Genomic DNA, 22032 nt, shown 5'->3' with positions numbered 1-22032 from the left:
GTAAACATCTTTTAAAAAGAAGCTTGTTCCATATGCACTGAAATGTGGCAAAAACACATCTTTGGGGAGCAAAGCTGATAAAGTGGAACATTTCTCTATTGACTGATAACATACACATATTTTTTGGGAAAATAAATAATGATATTTTTGGCAGAGAAGCCCATAAGGTTGCGGTATTTAATACCTTGGTAGGAGTGTGGTGTTGTACAAAGACCTAATTGTGGCTGGACGGGGATCTGCCCTTCTGCCTGCAGTGGGGGATTCTGAAGTCCTTAATGCTATGCAAACAGGGCTTAAAAAGATTTACTCTGACACATATAGGGGAATTTAAAATGCCATGTTTCATCCTAAACCCTATTAAATACAATGTAGCATGAGCTCCACATATTAATCCCGGGTAAAGCTAGCTGGGAGGACGCTAGCAGAGCAGTAATTTGATAAAACTGCAATGAAGAGTGGTCTCAATGAAATTTAGAGCTCTTTAAGCCAGAGGTATTCCCCACAGTCCTCAACATTAAAATATGCCAAGTCCATATAGGAAATTGATATGCAGTATGTGTGGCTTATTCCATTAGACTCATTAAAGTGTCACTTTGTCTTCAGCACGCTCTCGCGCTTACTGCTTGCTTAACAACTGCAGCAAAGGACTCTTTGTATTGTTTGTGTTTAAAGTACAGCAGAGAACATTTTTTATGTGGCGGCCGTAATTTGTCATCCAGACAGCATGCAGTCGAAAATCATCAACATGGTATTGAATAGAATAGAAGGCTACTTAATTTGTAGTCTGACATACAGAGCAGGCACAAATATAATCTGTGTCTATTAATTTACTGTACTATTTTGACAAATGTAATGCTACAGTTTATTTACCAACGCAGGCCTGACTGTTAAAATCATTGAAGTGCCACAATGTCATTTATACACGGCTTCTCAGCTGCAACACTAAAACCTGAACCAATGTTTTCTGTTCCTTTTGTTAATCCACCACTGCATTTCCCTGAACCCTGCAGAGAGTTTTCTCTCTCCAACAGATTGACCTCCTGTGCAGACAGTAAAATGCAGGAAAAGGGTTTTCACGCTTGGCTACAGTTTGCAGTGGCAGAAACGTATCAAACACCTCCAACCACGGATCTGAGTGAAAACTTTTCAGCCTCTGATTAAACGCTGCCTCTCGGTGGAAGTCTGACCATTAAAAAACAAGCATGCTCCACAGAGTGTGTTTTGTGGAAAGAAGAGCATTTTTCCTATCAATATTATGCAGATCCAGAGACTTTTTCACTTCTTACCATTCGGAAAAAGGGTTTTGCCTGACTTGGCAAAGTGCAGATCCACAAAAAAGGAAAAACTTAAGATCAGCCTCTCCTTCCTAAATTCCTCTGTCAACCGAGCATTGACGAAATTCTATCAGGACATTCCAGCCGGCAAACTAATGGAAAACAACTATACCATTTACAGGCATCACACATCATAAGGGAACTTCATATATCATGTATTCTCATCAATGAGGTAGTCCTGCTTGGGAAACGACAACAAGAAAGTTCGGGGCAAAAAGCAATTAAAGTTATTTGATGCTTTATATATAATGTTAAAACAAATTGCCTGCTGGCAGAACATCAGTCAAACAATTAACACACACTATTCTGCAAACAGTTTGCCCCTATGGCAACACTGAAGCACACCAAGCCTTGGCAAACACATGTGCTTAATAACAAGTGGGAAGTAGGTAATTGCCAGTGCACGACGTGGTTTACACACCGATGTTTTAAATCAGTGACATTAAACAGAGTCCAAGCGTTTGATTTATGGCTATGTCCTGATTATATTAATGTCCTCGACTTTCTTCACATTTCACACGCTCAAAATGGAGTCAAACTGTCTAAAAAAAATAGGTCCCCCTCCCACCAGAAAAAGACCATACATCTGTTTCACACATATACAGTCCCTGCCACATTCTTCTATGTCTGCCAAAAGCTTTTAGGGATGCACACCACTTGATGCCTGAGTTAGTGTGCACTGTGCAGAGTGGGAGTTAACACACCAGAGCTATCCATCTGAAAGAGATGGAAGACCACTCAGACCAAGATGGAGCCCGACGATTCCCAGAACATCTGGATAAAATATAGATAAACTGAATATTGTGACATATAAAGGAGACAATATTGCGATGATAAAAAGCACAGAGCAGACTTAAAATCTCAAAAGGGAGAGGCCCTCTATTTGAGTGCATAAAGAAAGAGCTACCATAACCTAGAACATCTTTTTCACCTCCTTGCAAACGACTCCCTTAATAAGAGACTAAGAAAAGACCAGAGGAAATATAACAGTACAGACAGACATCTCAGGAGCAGGCAGAGCAGGACAAGCTCTTACACACCGAGTCTGTAGCACCGAGGATTTCTTTCCAGGGGTGAAGTGCCTTTAGTGTCAACAGTGTGTTCTGTTGAAAACGGCAGCGAGGCAGTTCCACCCAACATGATTTATAGCCTGCCTGAGTGTTATTAAAAGGCTAAATGCAATTCTAAAACAGTTTTCACATAGTCTCTGCCCTGCACAGGACCTTTTATGTTTAGAGGTGAATGTCCCGTGTTCAGAAACATTTACACAGTTTATATAGCTTGAAAACATTGCAGTCAATTTATTTTTATGAACATGTCACTGATTATTACTTTGAAGCTAAAGGGCAGGGGCTGAGAGATATAATGACTATTTAAGAAGATATGTCACATCCTAACTTGTGTTTCAGAGTTGGCACAGATACACTTTTTGTTAAATGTAATATGGACGGATTTTTTGTGAGTTATTGTAGGTGTTTTAGAAGATGCAGTCCTTCAGAATAAAAACCATGCATGCATATATATATATATATATATATATATATATATATATATATATATATATTGTTGGTTTATAATCCTTAGTCATGTCTGTCATGTAATGAAATTCCCTTGCTGTGGAGAGCGGAAGCCCCGATTGTTCCTGGAGATGTTGGTATTTTAACCACGCACAGAGACAGACCACTGACCTCTGACCTGTTGACTGGACACTCACAGAATGATCAATAAACGTGAGACCTGCAAATAAACGGCCACGCCTTTTGGATTCTTTTTTGTCACTCAAACTCAGTTGCTTTGACAAGAGATGGTACATGATCCCCTGGCCACTGATCACACGGTACTGCAATATTCTCTTCACTTTGGAACCATTGAACCAGAGAATTATTCCTCTCTGAGCCTTCTCTTCACAGCAAGTCTGAGGAGAAACAAGACTCCCAGTGTTATCATCTGCTTACATATCCCCGAGCTGCTTCTACTGGTAAATAGCAGGTCAAAATTGTGAGTGCAATGGAAGAATAAAGAGATATAATGGGTGTCATTTTCTTGTCTATAATAGTTAAAGCTACAGTGAAGCTATGATTATCTGTAGAAAAAGTCTAAATCCTTATAGCATGCAGCTACATAATCTCGAAGAGCTTTTCAATCGTTTTATGGTGTCCAGCATTAGGAGGACATTTATTTTTCTTTATGAAATGTAGATGTAGATGTTGCCTTTCAACTACGTGAGTCATTTCAACTATTCAGTCCATTTTCAGTAGGAGCCTTGAATCTCCTCCATTCCATATTCGATCATGAAACTCCATCTGAAGAAGGTATAGCTAAATCATCCAGATAAATAATGTGGATTAACATTCCTTCCAGCCTCAAGAAAAAAGAGGGGCAGGAAAAAATGAAGAAGGGATTTTTAAATAACAACCACAAGCATTTAGGGAGGACAGAGATAATCCAAACAAACCCCAATAAACATTCAGAGAGGGAATACATCATTTACCATCAGGGAGGGGGAGATTGTTTTATACACTATACACTAAAAGGCCCGAAAAAATAATCGCACTCCACAAGCGGTTTCATAGACAATATAAATTGAATTCAAACTGAACCAAAAGCTGGTTACAGATAACATCAGCACGTTCTTTAACATGTTAATACCACACACTCAGTCGTTTGTTAAAGTAAATGTGGTTATTTACACATTTGAATTGGCCAAAAATGGTATAGCTTTATTGTTAACCAAAGAGGAAAAACCTGAATAATTACCAGGATTGTTTGGGTGTTTTTTGAGAGGCAATTTGGACTATGTATTCTCATTTTACTGCCTGAAACAGCCACTACGTAATCAACCTTCTATGTTTAAATCATGTGTGCCTTTAAATAAAATGTTATTCATCCCTTATCTATATATTCAACTAAATCACTGAGGGGGTGGTTGGGCTCACAATAGCTATCCAGCTGACTCATTAAAAGCCCCCCTATTGTCTGCCAATGGAGTCAGGGCTCTCCCCGTGCTGAGGCTTCAGAATGACAATAGGACGATCATCTAAAAACCAAAGATCATTTACATGAGAGTGGAGGCTCAATGATGGAAAAGAGCTCTGCTTAATACAACAGTCAGAGGACATTAGTGGCATGATTTCAGGAGCGAATAACAAACAAAGCGTTGTTAAAAAATAAACCATGCTGCTAAACACAATGACTTAAACTGACTTTAAACTGCATAAAAGCAACAATACAGCTATGGTAACAGAGGAGACATTTTCGTCAAGGTGGACATATGACATGGTTGAATGAATTGGCGCATGTTGGGATGAACCGCAGATTAAGTAAAGTTAGCAGAGAGAAAAGGGGAAATAAAGTGGAGACTCACCAGAGGCGCTCAGCTCCAGGACGCTCTGGAGCAGCAGGGCGACCCACAGCGCGCGGGCTGGACATCCCCGAGGACGCTGGCTCGCCGCTGCCCGAGTTGGATACATTCCTCCGGCTCTGTGTCAAACCTTTGCCCGCTTATCCACTTCACTCAAATTGTTATTTTCGAGCCCCTCCAAAAAAATGTACGGTGCCTTGATAACTTATGCACTGTCTGCAGCAGCTCTCTCAAAGCGCACCTCTCGTTAAAAAATAAGAGTGTGTGGAAGAAAGTTGTCTCTCCTGGTTTCTGTCTCTTTCCTCCTCGCTGGAGCCCAGCACACTTTCCCCCTCTCTGACTCTCTCTTCAACTGAGCGCACTCCTTCCTACAAACTTCTCTGGAGAGGCTGTGGCCGCACCATGGGTCGCACCAGCCACATGGCTCTGATTAGCCATGTGTCGCCACCCTGTGTTTACTATAGGAACTGCAAGAGGACAGGAAGAGGCATTTAAATGCAATTGTCTGACAATAAAGCGTCCTTTTAGGGCGACAAAAAGTGAAGTTAAGATAAAGAACTAGTACTAAATGAATGCTTTATTTAATTACTGTGAAACACTACAATATATTTCCAAAGTCAATAATGACATTTATCTCAACTACAGAGCAAGCCTGGAGAAGTCCTGAGAAAAATGGAAATGTGAACATTTACAATTCCCATTTGCACATGATTGTGTGATAGAATTGAAAGTGTCAGAACATACACTCAATAACATTATGGTGCAATTGTTTTGCCAAATATTGTTTTCTGGATAATGGTCAATAATTCACTTTGAATTAGTTTCCAATGGGGATTTAGCAATGTGCAACTTTTCACAGCAATATTTCACCACAAACACTTGAAATGGCTTAAAGACAAAAAGTACTGAAGACTAAATAAAAATGACAGCACATTTTATAAAAGATGAGCACAAAATAGGATGGAAACAAAATTAAGATTTAGTTATGAAGCTAACATTGAATCTTGAGGTATGTTATTGACACGATGACAAACTCAGGTAGTGTATCTTTGGATGAATGAATAGTAAACCACAGAATGCTTCTCAGTCCCCTGCAGGCTGAGGGGCTCTAAAGTCTAAACAACCACTTTTGTTCAGGCTGTCTCTGGCACACATGATTTACAAGGACCAATATTTACAAGGAGGAAAATATTCTCCAATAAAAAAATCTGTAAAATATACTAATAATGAATCAAGAGAATGTGAAAGGTGAATTCAGCCTTATATGCTTCTTTATGCTCATATGCTTCAGATAATATTCCACAGGCAGTAAATAATTGTACGGGTCAGAAAATGATCCGATTTTTCCACATAATATCTCATTTGTTGAGCAAAACCATCTCATGTCATTGGGTTGAACGTATGTGCTGCTATCTGTGACAGCTCACCTGAGCATATGCAAATAGGCCTGTCTTCAACTACACACATTCTCATTTGACTAAAATACAGACAGATAGACAGATTAATAAAGAAAAGCCAGCGTGTGTAAAGAAGTCTCTTGTGCCTTCTTCAGAAATGTTAACTACAACACATCACATTCACCAACATTCATACAATTATTAATTCCAGAGCCTTACATTATTATAAACCCACTTCACCTTCTTCTCTATAACTCCACACCTTGTTTCATTTTACTCGGCTCCCTTCTGGATTTTGACACATACTTTGTCTCTGCATGTGTGTCTGCACACACAGAGCGCTTTGACAGATTAATACCGGGGCAGGAAAAGAATGGTAGCAATTTAGCATCTCCGGTTCTGCTATACTGTGACCTACCCCTGCTCATTAGAGGGAAATATCATCCTCTCTGGAGTGTGTTTCGATTTAACTGTTACAGAGAACATGTATGAATAATGCTTTAAGACTGGATTATTATTCGATTGAAGATCTGAGAGAGGGTGTAGCGGGCTGCTCACAAGCGTCAGGGCTTCACCTCTGAAATCCCTTGTCAGGCCCAGGGGTCCAGGAAAGGGTCTCCCTCTTTAGGACTCATAATCAAAACCGTCCTTCCCCTCCTCTCCTCAGTCATCTCTGGAGATACAGGCTGCTAACCAGTTTAGAGATAATAGAGCACAAGCTTCCTGTATTGCTGTATACTGTAAGACAACACTTATTTGCAGCATGCCATAGGTGGATGAGGAAATTAAGAATATAGCAATTATGAGAGTTCATAAGCAGTAGTTTGCCACATCTGCCAAAACTCTGATCCAAACCAGTGCTGCGTTCAATTCAAGCACTTCCACATTTGAGTAGAAACTGCAGCTCATTTGCTTATGATGATTAAGGGTTCAGACTCCCTTTAGTGGGTTGGACATAACAATTATTTTGTGCCAAAGGGCGCGAAGTGTATAATTGTTCCAGATTTAATTGAATTGTGAGTGAAAATGGACCTAACAGTGAATATGCACTCTGTAGCTCTTACTTCATAAAACTTCAGTCTGCAACTTGAAGGACTTTGAGTGGGTTGAGAGCATACTGCTAGTGATCCAAGATTCTTTTGGACCGCAGAAAGAAATACGCATACCTAAAGTGTGTGCATGTGCGGGCGTGACATGGCAATCATTTCACATACAATTTCAATTAACAAAACAAAGAGCTATTGAGCTTCAGTGATATCACACGCAGAGGTAATATAAACAAAGCAACTCTGTAACTGTCAAACCAATCGAAATTGGGCATGACTGATTGCAGTTTGGAGAAACGTGTAAGGTGATGTTCCTCACATGTCAGTTGTGATTCTTACAGAGGAAGCCTTTTTAACCTGTTTAAGCAGCCAAATGAATGTAACCTACGCAGTGTTTAGGTTGTGATAGATACCTCCGAGGAGTGGGGGTTTTCAGAGGGAGAAAGACCTCACCACTGGGCTGATCAAGTAGAGAAATTATTTCTGACACTGGCCTATTTTCCCTCCTTGATGTTTATCAACTTCATTTTGCCAAAGTAGGATATGATTATTAAAATTGCAACCATGCATGGTGAAAGTAATCTAACCTTCATGGTGGAGCGGATTAGGGTTCTGAAGGTCTGTTTGAAGAGCAGATCCCTAAGGGTTTCTTCAGTGGCCCCAGCACATGGACAGGGAGGCCCTTGTTACATAGTTGGCACTGATGTCAATACAATTAAATCAAAGGATGAGGGTGGTGGTGGCTTCCCTGCCATCATTTCCATGTTTCTCCAAAACTTTCCCTGCATCGGTTTTCCTTCACATCCTCAGATGACTCTAATAATTTGTGTTTAAATCAGATTTTCCTTACCATGGTCTGATAATGTGCTAGCATTTTGCGCATTCTTCAATCAGCGGATAACTCAAGACAGTTTCCGTTCTTGGTTAGACATCATTTAATGGCTGACAGACAATATTGGCCTCTCTTCATCCTCTGAATCCCCCTTTTAAACCCCCATTGCATTCAAATCAGAGATTATCTGTACATATTGCATTTGTATGGGCTTACCTTTCGAATGTCTGTTGCACTATTCCCAATGGGGCCTTTTGGAACATACTGCAGTCAGTGCTGATATACAATAAATGAAGAATGGAGGGACCATTTCCAGCCCAATACTTTAGTTTCCCTGGAAAGGGAAATCTTACACTCATTACAGATACAGTTTAACAGGACAATAAACAATTCAAAAGCATCACATTTCCAATCCTTTCCTTTAAACTTTTCAAGAAAATAGGTAATTGTATACACTGAGGCAACTTTACTGTATATTCTCCAATTATTCCTGGCGCCTCCGGATATATCTGAAGTATTGTGCAGCAGAACAATAATTGCTTGAAGTCAAACACGTGTGTACTAGATTTGACTTCCTTTGTTTGTATTTTTAGTGCAGCACATATGGAAGAAGATGAATAGGCGTCGAGAGAGTAGATTTTTGTTTTTTAAAATGAAATCAGGTTTCAAGAGAAAAAATTGATTTCACTGTTGCCTACCTAAAAGCATTCAATAGATTATACCACGTAGAGTTTTAATGGTTCAAAATCCGGTTTCTTCTTGATCTCAAATCCTAGATCAAAAAGGTTTCTATGGAGTGGTGTGTGGACACAAGCCAGCCACTACTCCCCACTGCTCGGTCCAACTGTGTGGTCAGAAATGTTCACAGTCATCTCATCCTGTTGCTGAAGACTTTTTATGGCCTCACACTTCATCCTGGACACTTCTTCAGCTCCAGAAACTGAACATCGAGTGATAAGATGGTGGTGACTCATGTGGAGCCACTGCATCTATTGATGCCAGGTTTATAATTATAATTTAAGTAGGGGTTGTTGTCTGAGACTTCAACTTCACACACCCTGTCATAGCTTATTTACATCATTTTGATAAGCTAAAGTTTTTAACAAGACACGCCAGTTTGAGTTCTCATTTCTAGCTCAGATATATATCATTTATAAATATTTTCTTTGCACATGGAGAGTGCAAAAACATTTGCAATTATTATTAGTTTCAACTGAGTGGCATACGAGCCTAATTTCTGATTCTTTTTGGGATAACTCACAAAATGTGTAGCTTCAGTTTCAGGGACATACATCATATCACACCTTCTTAAACATATTATTTTAGTCTTGCTCACATAGTGTACAATCCCCATTGGCATCATTCTTATGGCCATTTAGGTTGTTCCACAATGGCATTAAATGGGCATTGAATTATAAGTTATGGAAGAGACTGACAATTAATTATTAAACCTGACATTTGTTTTCTTTAAACGGGGCATAAGCGAATTGTAAGGACAGAATGACTACAAGAACCAAAGAAGTAAACTCTGATCGCAGTGCAGACACCATAGCCTATGACCGTCTTGGTCCACTGCGTTGCCCCTCTTGCTGCAGGGGAGCAATGAACAGGCCGCTCTAAAAACACAAGGCGGCTCCATGCCAGCTCCAGAGAAAGCCATTTGGACATCTAATAGCTGTGGTCCAGGCCAGTTTAATGTAAGCCTTTTGTGATTACCTGATGTAATGACAGCCAATCCAAATACAGCCTGCAAGCCATTACGAGCCAAGCAAGGGGAACACATTATGCACTGCAGGATTGCACTGTGTCAGCCTGACAGGGTCTGAACAGTGCAACATGAAAAAGTTTCCACCCGGTTAATGGGACTCCTAAGGGACTGGAGAGGAACTGTTTAGGGCATTTATACATCCCAAATGCCACAGATATTGCTTTGAAGGCTGGCTATAAGCCCTCAAAGCCTAATCCTTAATCTTAATGTAAACACAGATCAAACATGGGAAATGTTCATTCAGATTTAGCTCATAAAAGCAGAGAATGCTATTTAAAATATGTATCTAACAATTTCTGTCATTGAAATCACAGGAAATGTAACTTCGTCATACTTTAGAGATTTGTTAGAAGATGAATGGTTGATTAGTTCCAGCTCAGGGTTTTACCATATGTTTGGGGGGTATTAGTGCAAACAGGTAGAACTGATTGTTGGTCAGTGTGAATGACACCAACATGCATGGCCGAAATTGTCGGAAAATGTGCCATCTGTGATTGAGGCCAATTTTCCCTTTCTTGGGAAAGAAACGTCAGTCGCTCCCTGTGCTGTGCGTGGGTGCACCTGATCTCCCACCCTCACTACCATTAACTAAATTGTAGCCAATTTACGTCAAGATAAGGGAGTTGTGTGAGGAAAAAGTTGACACCAATACAGTAACTGTTGGGACTTATACATGACTCACTTATATCCCTTGTGATAAACTACATTTGACAAAAATTCATAAAAATCGGATTCTGTCAACTCTAGAGTCTAGATATATCCTGTGGGACCTCCTGGCACTTCATAACTCTAATCGTTATTCAACATTACAGTCTCATTACACAAGAAGACTTGTGAGGGAGGGAGACAATTCATCAGGTGATGCTACTCTGCTTCCCTCAGGAATGTGTTTGGAGAGGCGTTCACTTTTAGGAAGCACTTTATTCTGCTGGAGGCTTGTCCTATACAACTTGGCTCACTACCGCACGACCTTTGCGTTTATCTAGAATAATTTCCCAGCTGAAAAGAAAGTATCATTAATATCACCCCACAGACACTGAATGCTCAGCTACATAAACGCAGGTCTGCTAAAGCAATTACAGCTGGCCCCAAAACGTAGTCAAGCAACAGCTGGTTTCTTGAAGGAAAGGTAGAAAATCTATAAATAATTGTATGTGCCCATGACAGACAGACACATACGTATTAACTTGATTTAACAAAAATATTGAGCAACCAGAATTTAAGAAAGACAAACAAAAGAAACAGATTGAAAACCACAGTGTGTCTTTTATGTATTTTATTAATGGTGGATGTGTTAGTTTTCAAGGCTTTAGGATACGGTCATGGTTCAGGTTGAGAGGATGTTTTGATGTTTTTGGAGAACACAGGGACAGGAAGGCACAAGGTCAATAAGGGGACTGGGGGTGAGGTTGCTCAAAATTGCTGATAATTATTTTTGCCAGTTTGGCAGTGTTTCCATTTAATGATATGGTTCAGGAACAGATCTGGACAATAAAATGATCAAACACGGTTCCAGAAATTACACGAGGCACACTCCATTCAAATATTTCAGTCTACTTTTGAATCTTTAAATGTTGTTTTCCTTAAATCCCATTATTAAAGTATTAATGTGTGACAAACCAATGTCTGTCTGGCAGCACTTAATGACGTGTCAAAACAAATTATCTGACACTTCTCACTTATTTTAGGAAAACAGCACATTCAGTTTAGTGCAAGTAAATCAAGAGCTCCTCTTTTTCCCTTTTTTGTTAGACTTTGTCATCCAGCTCTGTTTCTAAGAGGACCAGGAAGCCAAGACAGCATTCAAGGGCAACTTCACCCCCGAGAGAGCGGAGGTATCCTGTTGCTGAGGGGGAGAGGGGAGGCAGTGTGGCAGAGGAATCATGTGATCACAGTGGGGGCAGCGCGTCCAGTCTTCTCTTGGAGCTGAGAGACCTTCAGGGCGATGTCAACCAGGGGAGCCAGCATTACCTGCACAAAGACACAACACACATGAACATGTGACTAGCTGTGATTGGACTGATTTTATGTTTTTTATCTGTTTTTTTTGTATGTGTAGCTACTGCAGGCCTTAAGAGATAACAAAATCTCACCTAACAACACATTTTGAATTGACATAATCTAATGAGTGTGATCCGTACAAGAAGCTTAAAATAATCTATTTTTCGGGCACACTAAGTTCCAGATGAACGGAGACACTGCAACGTTGCTTTACTTGTAGAAGAAATAGTCAAGCAGTTAACCCCCCAGTACACCCCAATATGACTTTCTAACACTTTAACATAGCATTTGTACAGATTGCCCAAAAAAACAGTAGCTTTTGATGCTATGGGTGGCGAACTTTGATGCCTTTTACGCAGAGCCAGGCTAACTTTTTCCTCTAGTCCTAATCATGGTCCTAATGCATAGCTAAGTAAATTGCTGGTGGCTGCAGTTTCAAATGCACCATACAAACATGAGAGTTTAAGATTGCCAAAGTACTTCTCATTAAACTGCTTTATATAAATGATGCAACCAAGAGCTCGTCATGCATTTCCTTTGAGCTGGCTGCATAAATGAATATTACACTTTGAGCACAAATGTCCTCTATCAACGCCCAATATGATTTCTGTCAGAATAAATTAATTTTCTGATAGCTATTTTCAACTTTGAGAGAGTTTTCACTAGCAGTAACAAGCAGAATACTTTGGATCCAGAAAAAAACTGCTTTTAGGAGACATGTGATAAGTTGTAGTAAGATGCTTCCTCTTTCCTTCCAAAGCGGCTCGTATCTTTTCAGCCAACTGAACCTTGATTCCGCTGGCCTTTAATCTGTCAAGTTTCTGAAGCAATATGTTTCTGTTTCATCTGTTTGCTTGTGGTGTTTACACACTGAAGAGGATAAAGGGCTCTTTCATTTGACTTTTCTTTTTTCTTGATTTCTTGTTCTACATCCCCTCCCTGTGCTCACTAGTCAAAACGACTTTATGAAGTGTCTAGTTGGAGCTCATACACGTTATGTTTCCCTTGTGTTATCCTCTCTTCCTTGGGGCCCTGATAAGCTGCCATAACTCAAGAATTTGCCAAACATCTCATACGTTGCATAAAGGATCTGGAAATCATTTCTGGGGGGCTCCACCCAAAATAAGCTGGCTGCTCTGCAGTGTGCAGATCATTCTGACTGGCCTGAAGGGTGCTGGAGCCCTTGTGAGTTAACATGTGACCGCTGTAACCTAGCTGGGGGGCCAAACTATGTTAATATCCTTTCTTCTCTCTTTTTTTCCCTGTGATTTTTCATTTGTTCAAATATTTAATGTTTATTTTTAATTCGACTTTATTATCTAATCTCTTTCTCTCTCTGGTGCTAGCTGTCTGGAAAGACTCCTTATTGTCCTGACCTGGGGGTCCTGGTAAATCTTCTGGGGGTCCTTCTCATAGCTGTCTATGTAGAGCCTGATGGTTGCTCCCGCGCTGCCTGTACCGCTGAGACGGAAAATAATCCTAGAACCGTCAGAGAAGATGATCCTCAGGCCCTGATGGAGTGAGAGGGAGGCAGATAAAGACAGGGAAGAGGTTATGATTCATGAGCATGCACAGCAGCTGAAAAACATGTTGAGTTAGAAAGGATGGGGTGCGATAAAACAGCTTCCGGTCTGTCAAATCATTTATTTCAAAATACTAATGTTGGTTCATAAAGCACTGAATGGTTCAGTGCCAAAATAACATGTATTTACTTCTGCTACATTATTAAACATCCAGATATCTCAGGTGAGAGGTTTGCTTTCTATCCTGAGTAAGATCTAAACATGGAGAAGCAGTGTTCAGTTGTTATGCTGCATATATTTACAACAAACTAAAACTAAAAACTCTTTTGAATGAAGGCTGAAGACTTTTCGGTTTGCCACTGCCTTTTAATAAATCTAATAATTATTAAGTTACTACAGTGCATTGTCTCTTTTATAGTATTTATCACCTGCTGGCTTTACATTGTATTACTTACTTTACTTTAAATTGCCTTTACTTTAAATCGCCTTGCTGCATGTTGGTAGACATTCCTTGGCCATAATATGTTCTATACCAGTGGTTCTCAACTGGTCAGGCCTCGGTACCCACTTTTCCTTTGACAATAAATCGCGACCGGAATTTTGAACCACTCAAATCTATTCAACAAAAAATCGTGCTGTAATGTGTATATATATATCTATATATATATAGATATATATATACGCTTTTCAGGATACAATATTAATTAAAGTGAAGTACAGTGCATATATCCCATATATCCCTTCAAAGAAATTAAAGAATACTTTTAAATAAGGTTTAATGAGATGATGGAATCAAAGCTGAACTGTATAAAATAAAAAGGCACACATGCTGAAAACCCAACCCCATAAGGGGGGTCTGGGGGGATTCTCCCCCAGGAGACTTTTTGAAATACTAACATATAAACTAGGCATTGTGGTATACTCTGAGAAGGAAAATAAATACATTTATTACTACCCGACATATTAATATTTTATGCCATTGTTTGTTTTTCACTTTGTTCTGACAGCTGAACCTGCTGCTCCACACAGAGAGAAGAGCAAAGAGGAGATAGTCTGTGTGAATTGCTTTAAATTGTGGGTAAGGGTAGATAGCCCCCATTGTTCTGTGACCTGTCAATCATCAAACCGGGGTCATATTTCATTATGTGTTCATTTTTATCTGAAGTTGTACCCATGGATGTATAAAGAATAGTTCTACCGTAGTTATTCTCCATGGGGACTTCCGGCAACAATCTTGATTCTGATTGGCCAGAAGACTCGAAAAAAACATCAGCAAAGATATTTTATTGAGAAGATGATCACTATGTGAAAGAAGTTTATGGTCTCCGGTACTTCCAGTCCAACGCCTACTGCATGCACAGCGTTAGAAAATCGGGCCTTCAAAATAAAAGTTTGACTTTTTTTCCCAAAAAATAAAAAAGATATATATTTTTTCAACTTTTTTTTTTTCTTCACTCACATCTGCGACCCACTCGAAACCAGTTGAGAACCACTCTTCAATACGACTTCATTACACATTCAGTCAATTTTAAAATTAGATTGATACAGTTAAAATACTTACCGTACATATAAACTAAACTATGAATAATTGCTTGATAACTATTTGATTGGTAATAGATGTGTGTTCCCTGTCTTGCAGCCTCTCACCTGGTTTTTGGACACACTTCCGTCCACAGGGTCTGTGTAGGCAAAGTTGTCAGAGAGAGCCACATCGTAAGTCTTATCACCCGATGAGAACTTCTTTCCTACGAAGGATGGGTCGAACATTACCGTCTCCAGACCCGTGATCATCTTGTTGGCAGCATCAGAGTCGACCTCCTCATAGTCGTACCTGGACATGAAGTCATGATCTGGTGTTTAACTCGTATCTGAAAACTACTTTTCCTTGGTTTTGCAGTAAATAAAATGATGGGTTTAAGAGTATCCGCAAGTTTTTATTTTATACTATTTTTTTTAATAATAAAATAGTTAAAAAGAGACAAGAGAAAACTGAAAAAAAGAATCGTAAGACCACTTTATTATGAGTTGGCTGTTTCTGGGCTATTGAGTGCTGCAGTTCTCTAATTCCCCAATAGAAGGTGCCAGATAATCATTTAAGAAACCTACATCAGTTGTTTCCACAGTATGAGTTCTTACAACTGCTCAACAATAATTAAAATAAAAAACAATACTGAAAAACCCAAACCCACAATTTTGTAATCCATTCAAAAAGGAATCATTACTGACCTGGTGAAGAAGTTCCTGCCAAACTTCTGCCAGTGATCTTTCATGATATCTTCAACGCTCTGTTTCCTGGTGGCTAAGATTGACAACCATGCGAGCACGGCCCATAAGCCGTCCTTCTCACGGATGTGATCTGAGCCTGGTCGGTTAGCAGAGGGAGAGAAGAGGGGGTGAGTGATTGAGTGAACGAGGGGTACTCCTTTCATTTCCTGGAGTTCTGGGTACATAAATCTGATAACATTCACTCACCTGTGCCGAAGCTCTCCTCTCCACATAGTGAAAGTTTTCCGGCATCCATCAGATTACCGAAGAACTTCCAGCCAGTTGGAGTCTCGTACAACGGCATCTGGAGAGCCTTAGCCACACTGGAACACACAATAAACCACACTAGAAAAAAACTGATCTGGAACTGATCTGGAACAGCAGCACTTTACCATAGAAGGAAAACTTAAGATTGGCTGTTGCGTTGTGTTTTTTTTTTACTTGTCAAGGGCTCCACTAGTGGGCATGCTGCGGGCCAGTCCTTTGACACCAGTCTTCTGGAAGTAAGGGATGCTGATAGTATTGGCAGCGATGACAGCCACGGAGTCTGAAGGGTTCACGAAAAAGCCATGTTTTCCCAGAACCATGTTACGGTCCTGCAAATAGAGACAAAAGTGAAAACAAAAAGGGATCAACAGTCTGCCAGGATTTCTGACATTTAGCAGTTAGTTGCATGGACAGTTGGATCCTGGAAATTGAACGACAACCCATCTGAAGCTTTCTTGGGATTATATTTAATCCCTATTGATAATATTTTACACCCAATTCCATGTAGAGGTTATTTGTGACACTCAAAAAGGTATCTCAATAACCGAAATAAAAATGCCATACGAACATTTTTCTAACATCTCATTATGAATTTCAAAGGCAGGAGAAGGATGAATAGTTGACCGTGTATGGCATAATGATTTCAGCATTTTTTGTCAGATGTAGAGCTGAAAAGAAACTGCTAAAAAAACGAACATTTACTGTCCTAATAAAGTGTTGTGCCAAAGTTAAAATTAGTTTAATTCAATCACTCATTCCAAGGCACATTATTTTTGGACTTTCTATTAAAACTTAAAAGACCAGAATGTATTTAACTTTATGTGTACTGACATCATAGATTCCAATCCACTTCAATAATCTCAAAATTCTGCTCTCACCTCTCCCCAATAAAATTATATTACACTTCTGCAAAATAAAAAAAATTGCCTTACACCATCACCATCAAAGGCTGCGCCCAAATCATATTCTCCTTCTTTCATGGCGTTGACCAGTTCGGAAGCGTATGTCAGGTTGGGGTCAGGGTGGTGGCCTCCAAAGTCCTCCTTGGGCACACAGTTAACTGCTGAGCTGGCAGGAGAACCCAGCTCTTCACAGATTATCTTCTTCACATAAGGACCAACCACTAGAAAGAGAGAGAGAGTTATTTAAATAGACCCATACACTTGGTTAAAAAGACACACACTCCTTTACAAAATTGGTTGTGCCTAAACAATAGACAACAACTGTGACTGTGTTTGTTTTAATGGATTTGTGCTATTACTTAATAAGTATACCTCCTGAGAATATGTCATTTATTTTAATATATAAACCCAGATTCCATCGTTTGAATTTTGGCCCAAAACCATTCTTTGCAATTTCTTTTTGGCCTCTCACAAAAGTTTGAATTTGTGTAGTGCGGTTTCCTACCTCCGTGCATAGCATCCAGGCGGAGATTAATGTGATTGGCTCCAGAGAGAAGCTCCTTTAGTGCAGCAAAGTCAAAGATGCCCCTTAGCATCTCAGCATAGGCTTCCACCGAGTCCACTATCTCCACTGAAACAAATGAAGAGGAAACAGAGCACAAATTAGGATTAAGATAGCAGCAGATGTCAAGATAAAGACTTTGGCAGGCTAGGTAACTTTCCTCATAACCATGACAGATGTTTTGTTAGATTTCACAACTGACCAACTTCATTCAATCATTATGAAGATTACCATATGTTTAAGAGTTGTGAAGATGCTGTCTGAAAACGAAACAAAACAACATTTGCCACATCGAAGGTCGCTATTCATTTTCAACGTTGACAGCAAGATCATGAATCAACAATTAAATAAATAGATGAATAATCGTTCATGTGAGATAAGGACTGTGTCCTTGATGTCATTTTACCCGTGAAGGGCTTGAAAGTGTCCACTTCAAAAGTCTGTTTGCCGATCTTGGAAATATCCACTTTCAGCTCTGGGGAGATGTGATATTCCTGCAGGGTTTTGCTGATCTCATATATTTGGTTTGTGACGCCCTCTGGAGCAGGTCCTGGGGACAAAGTAAAAAGCTGGTTAGAAATGATGAACCGAATAATATACTGTGGTTAAAAAAACTAAAAGACTCCATGCATTTCTCCTCAATGCTTGTAATGCAACAGAGGCAGAGGATCCTTAGGTGTGTAAATACATGTGATAACTAAATGGTATACGCTGCACAATGCAGTCTCCACTCACCCCCACTGGAGATGTTGTACTTGATGCCAAAGTCTCCATTTGGGCCTCCTGGGTTGTGACTGGCTGTGAGGATAATACCCCCCACTGCCTTCACCTTGCGGATCACACAGGAGACTGCTGGAGTGGACATAATGCCATCCTGACCGATAACCAGATGGCCAATCTGCAGAAAGTAATACAAAATACAGGGACACACAGATTATACACACATGTATACTCAAACAGGTGAGAACCAGGAAAGCAATGGCTAAATGGTGGGGTTATTGATCTGAGCGTCTCCCTTTTTGTTTCAGTTTTGGGTATGCAAGGGTCTTATTCCTTGTATATCATGCAAGCTAGGATAGACATACTTACACAATAACCTGTTATGCTTTAATAATGTCATTGCAATCACTGTCAAAATCATTTTAAATGATGCCATTAGATTAGATAATTGATTAATTAATCAATCCTCACTCAAATGATCTATGTAGCTACTACTTAACTCTAGGGCAAATAGTAGAAAGGCCAAACTACGGTTACATAAGAGAATAAGTATATCTTGTATATGATTATTTAAAAAAAAAAGGTAAATATCTCAGTCAAGGAATCCCTATTTAAACATACAAAAGTTTGCTTTGTGTAAACATTTGAAACAGAAGTGCTCCTGTCTGTGCACCTTTGGCAATCAGAGTTTCTCCACTGCCTAATTTTCTAACATCAACCACTTGTGGAGAAATATCAGACCACTTCATGCAACTTCAACCTACTGGCCTCAGTGACAAACATTGCTAATCCTCTCTTTGCATTAGCTGCACAAGAGAGGGGCCATCTCAAGAGAGAGGGTCACAGATTCAGCCTGAAAAGCAAACACGTCTTGTCAAAATATAACAAGGCATCCTTATGCTTGCAATAATATGTACTACACTTTGGATAAAGGAATAGGACGGTAAAAATGCAAAAATCTTAAATAAAACCCAAACATACTCAATGTACTTTATTCCCATCTGTGCTGTAGAGGTTTGCAGGGCAACGTGACTGTCTGCACGTTTCAAATGACGCTCCCTCTTGGCTAAAATCGTTCCAGTAACATTATCAGAGTGAAGGCAGACATCTCTGCACAGCTCCTTATGAAACAACATAACGGCCATGCTTCATTTTGAAACAACAATCAAACATGCTGTTGCTCATTCATTTTGCAAGTCATGTTGCAATGCTTTATGCAAAAGAAAACAGGAGGCCGTCAAGAGTCAGTAACTTTATATAGCATAAAATGTCAAAGGTAATAATAGTTTGATATTTAATTGGCTTCCTTCATGCACTTTCTACAAAAGGTCAACACGGTCAGACTGGCATCGGAGCCAGTGCAGTCACATTATAGCAAAAAAGAAAATAAAAAAACATGCAAATCTATGGTAGGTATGCCATCTATGCAGTGTTTATTTTTCAGGCCAAGGAGTTGGGTGATTTGCAAGATAATTCAACATTAGTTAGTTAGTTCCCTGGTGGAGGCCAACTTATAACCATGTAACACTTGATCCCATAGCTAAATCTTGAATTGTTGTAACGTTCCCTACCTCTGTGACCACCAGTGGCGAACCGTGTCTATCACAACTGGACCTTCTGTAGACACACACACCCTCATTCGATCAAGGATGTAGAATACCTTGGTTGAAGGATATTCTATCCAGAGACCCAGAACAAGATCTGATTGGTTGCTTTCTAACACAAAACCACTGAAATGCGTAGTGCATGGTCCGAGAAGGACAAACAAATCAACGTAACACTGTAATATTACAGATCAACAACACAGATACGATTCTCATTTAATATACATTTGATTATATTTTATTACATTTTATTTATATAATTCAATTAAGTTGTTTTATCTGAGTGTTCCAGGATATTCTCTGAATACCTTGAAGGCCCTGACGGTTCGCCACTGGTGACCACATAACCGGAGTAACGTTATCTTACACCGACAATAACGATACATTGTAATATAGTGACACATTCGCATAACTGTCATTACAAACATTGGTACCGTTAGCAAAACAAGTCCGTCCACCTCTCCTGGTAATGTAGCTAACGCAAGCTAAAATAGCCAACAGCATACCACAGTTCAAGAATTTAGTTGAGTAAATAAAATAGGAGCTGTACTGAAGACTGAGGTACAGTTGCAACCTGTCAAGTTAGGTTGACTTCCACTTGCTAGATGGCTGCCCATAGCTTACATGCTAACTTATTCATTCGGGCTCTGTATGGCAGTAGGTGTTTTAGCTAACTTAGCATGCTAGCGTTGCACACACACAGTAGGGGCAGCCAAGGTGAACAAAACTCCTTCTCCTACTGACCCCGTTGGCAGCAGAAATCTGAACGATCAACTGAATCGTTTCTTTCATGAAAAACCTCCCATCTCCTCCCACCACCACAGTGGCAGCCTGGCGCTCGGCAGGCTCGATGACAGAGATAATGCTCTGGATGAAGTTTTCCGCATAGTGCTGGTTCTGCTGAAACACCGTCACCCTCTTCCTGAGGCCGCTCGTCCCGGGCTTCTGGTCCGTATACGGCTTGGTCTTCACTGTCGTTACTTTCACCATTGTTGACCCCCAGTTAGGACCTGTGGTCGCCCCGTGTGATCCGCAATATGTCCCGATGAGGAGGCGACTGCAGTGGCTGAGCAGCTACACGTACACACCGGGCAACTCCCCCCTCACAGACCCGCCTTCTCCGTTTAAAGGGCAAGGAGAGGCCATGCAGGATTTTCCAAACAACATGATGGCTGCACTGATCATTGTAGTTTACAGTAGTTTTTAGCATACTTTGGTAATGTTATTAAATAAACATATAACATTCCTCAAGTATGGTTACCGGGCCTGGATTATCAAGGTCATGTACCCTCTGTGACACCCCACCACATTATACAGATAATATTAGTTTCTGACTTTTTGATATGCATTTTATTTCATCCATTCATTTAGCTGTTTAACTTTGGTTTCAACAACATTACGTTTCTCAACAATACGGTTGACATAGTGTTTAAAAAAATAGGGTTAAACATTCTGAAGATAAATATTGAAACTTTTGCTTATGACATTAGTGACATTATGATTGGCCTAAAAGTGGAAAAAATGCAAACACATTGACCCTAAAAGTCATATAATTAGTCTGTAAACTCCTTATGTGTAAGTGATGAACTGTAGAATTCCAGTTCTTCAAGGTTTCAAAATTCAAAATGCACACATACTAAAAAGACAGGACAATGTTCTCAATGGTATGTGGCCTTCCTTTCCCAAAAAGATGCCCCAACTTCAAGACTTGTGTAAGCATACAGCATCTCTGCTGATGTGCCCCTGACAATCTACTTCGCTTTGTGATATTGAAATCTTAACCTTAATAAAGAAATGCCAGAGAAAAAAACAGCATTTTCATAATGAAGGATGATTGCTTGAGTGGACTCTTGTACCTTAGAGTTCAACTCCCATGTACAGAAAGGTTGATGACTCTGAGGCATGTTTTGTATACCTTTACACTAGCTAAGAAATCAGCAAAAAAGTCAAATGAATAATGAGTCAATACATTTGAATGATTTAAAGGTACCCATACAATTTTGCAGGGAGAAATATATTATTACACACCCATCTATTTAAGTAAAAGGGTGAATTTCTCAGGACCTATATTGTGAAATAGTCTATTTCAGGTCACTGTTGTTTGCCTGTTGCCTCACTGTATTTGATTATAAGCAGAACAAAGTTTATCGTCAGACCTGTCATCATGAACGGAGGGTGTGTTTATGTGTGGAGGTTTTTCTTCAACCAGGATATGTAGCTGTTTAAACAGTATTTTAATCTCTGAATACCATTAAGAGAAAAATATATAAGTACATACCTGGCGCAGAAAACTAAAGATCAGTTCTATTAATCTATAGCAATAGTAAATAAACATATTATTGCCATGTCATTGACCGCCTTTCCAAGTTTTTTTTCCACCATTTATTTATTCACAAAAGCTCTAATACAAAAACACTTAATAAGAAAGTTAAATCATCAACAGACATGAC

General features: G+C 39.7%; 2 protein-coding genes across 2 annotated transcripts in view; both read right to left on the bottom strand.

The window, feature by feature from the left end:
* ror1 (receptor tyrosine kinase-like orphan receptor 1) overlaps positions 1 to 5094 on the bottom strand; it is a 130338-nt gene extending 125244 nt beyond the window's left edge. The window contains exon 1 of the mRNA XM_079671273.1: positions 4699 to 5094. Coding sequence (XP_079527399.1) covers positions 4699 to 4804 — 106 coding nt within the window. The 5' untranslated portion in view covers positions 4805 to 5094. The remainder of the gene's footprint in view (positions 1 to 4698) is intronic.
* Positions 5095 to 10999: 5905 nt separating this feature from the next.
* On the bottom strand, positions 11000 to 20647 carry pgm1 (phosphoglucomutase 1). The gene is made up of 11 exons (XM_079680549.1): positions 20327 to 20647; positions 17994 to 18156; positions 17665 to 17808; positions 17202 to 17327; positions 16727 to 16917; positions 15969 to 16123; positions 15735 to 15850; positions 15489 to 15624; positions 14910 to 15093; positions 13116 to 13250; positions 11000 to 11709 (listed from the first exon to the last, which is right to left on the bottom strand). Exons 1-11 carry the CDS (start codon positions 20570 to 20572, stop codon positions 11620 to 11622), a joined length of 1686 nt encoding a protein of 561 aa, XP_079536675.1. The 5' UTR covers positions 20573 to 20647; the 3' UTR covers positions 11000 to 11619.
* Positions 20648 to 22032: the final 1385 nt, after the last annotated feature.

The sequence above is a fragment of the Notothenia rossii genome (genome assembly GCF_949606895.1).
Source record: "Notothenia rossii genome assembly, chromosome: 1".
Classification (NCBI taxonomy): domain Eukaryota; kingdom Metazoa; phylum Chordata; class Actinopteri; order Perciformes; family Nototheniidae; genus Notothenia; species Notothenia rossii.
This window is presented reverse-complemented; position numbering and strand designations above follow the sequence as displayed.

Excerpts from the sequence above, each read along its gene's own strand:
- pgm1 (XM_079680549.1), bottom strand. The coding sequence starts at position 20,572 with ATGGTGAAAGTAACGACAGTGAAGACCAAGCCGTATACGGACCAGAAG. Across the intron at positions 16,918-17,201 it reads CCTGGATGCTATGCACGGAG|TGGTTGGTCCTTATGTGAAG; the intron begins GTAGGAAACCGC and ends CTCTCTTTCTAG. Across the intron at positions 15,851-15,968 it reads ACTAGTGGAGCCCTTGACAA|TGTGGCTAAGGCTCTCCAGA; the intron begins GTAAAAAAAAAA and ends TGTGTGTTCCAG.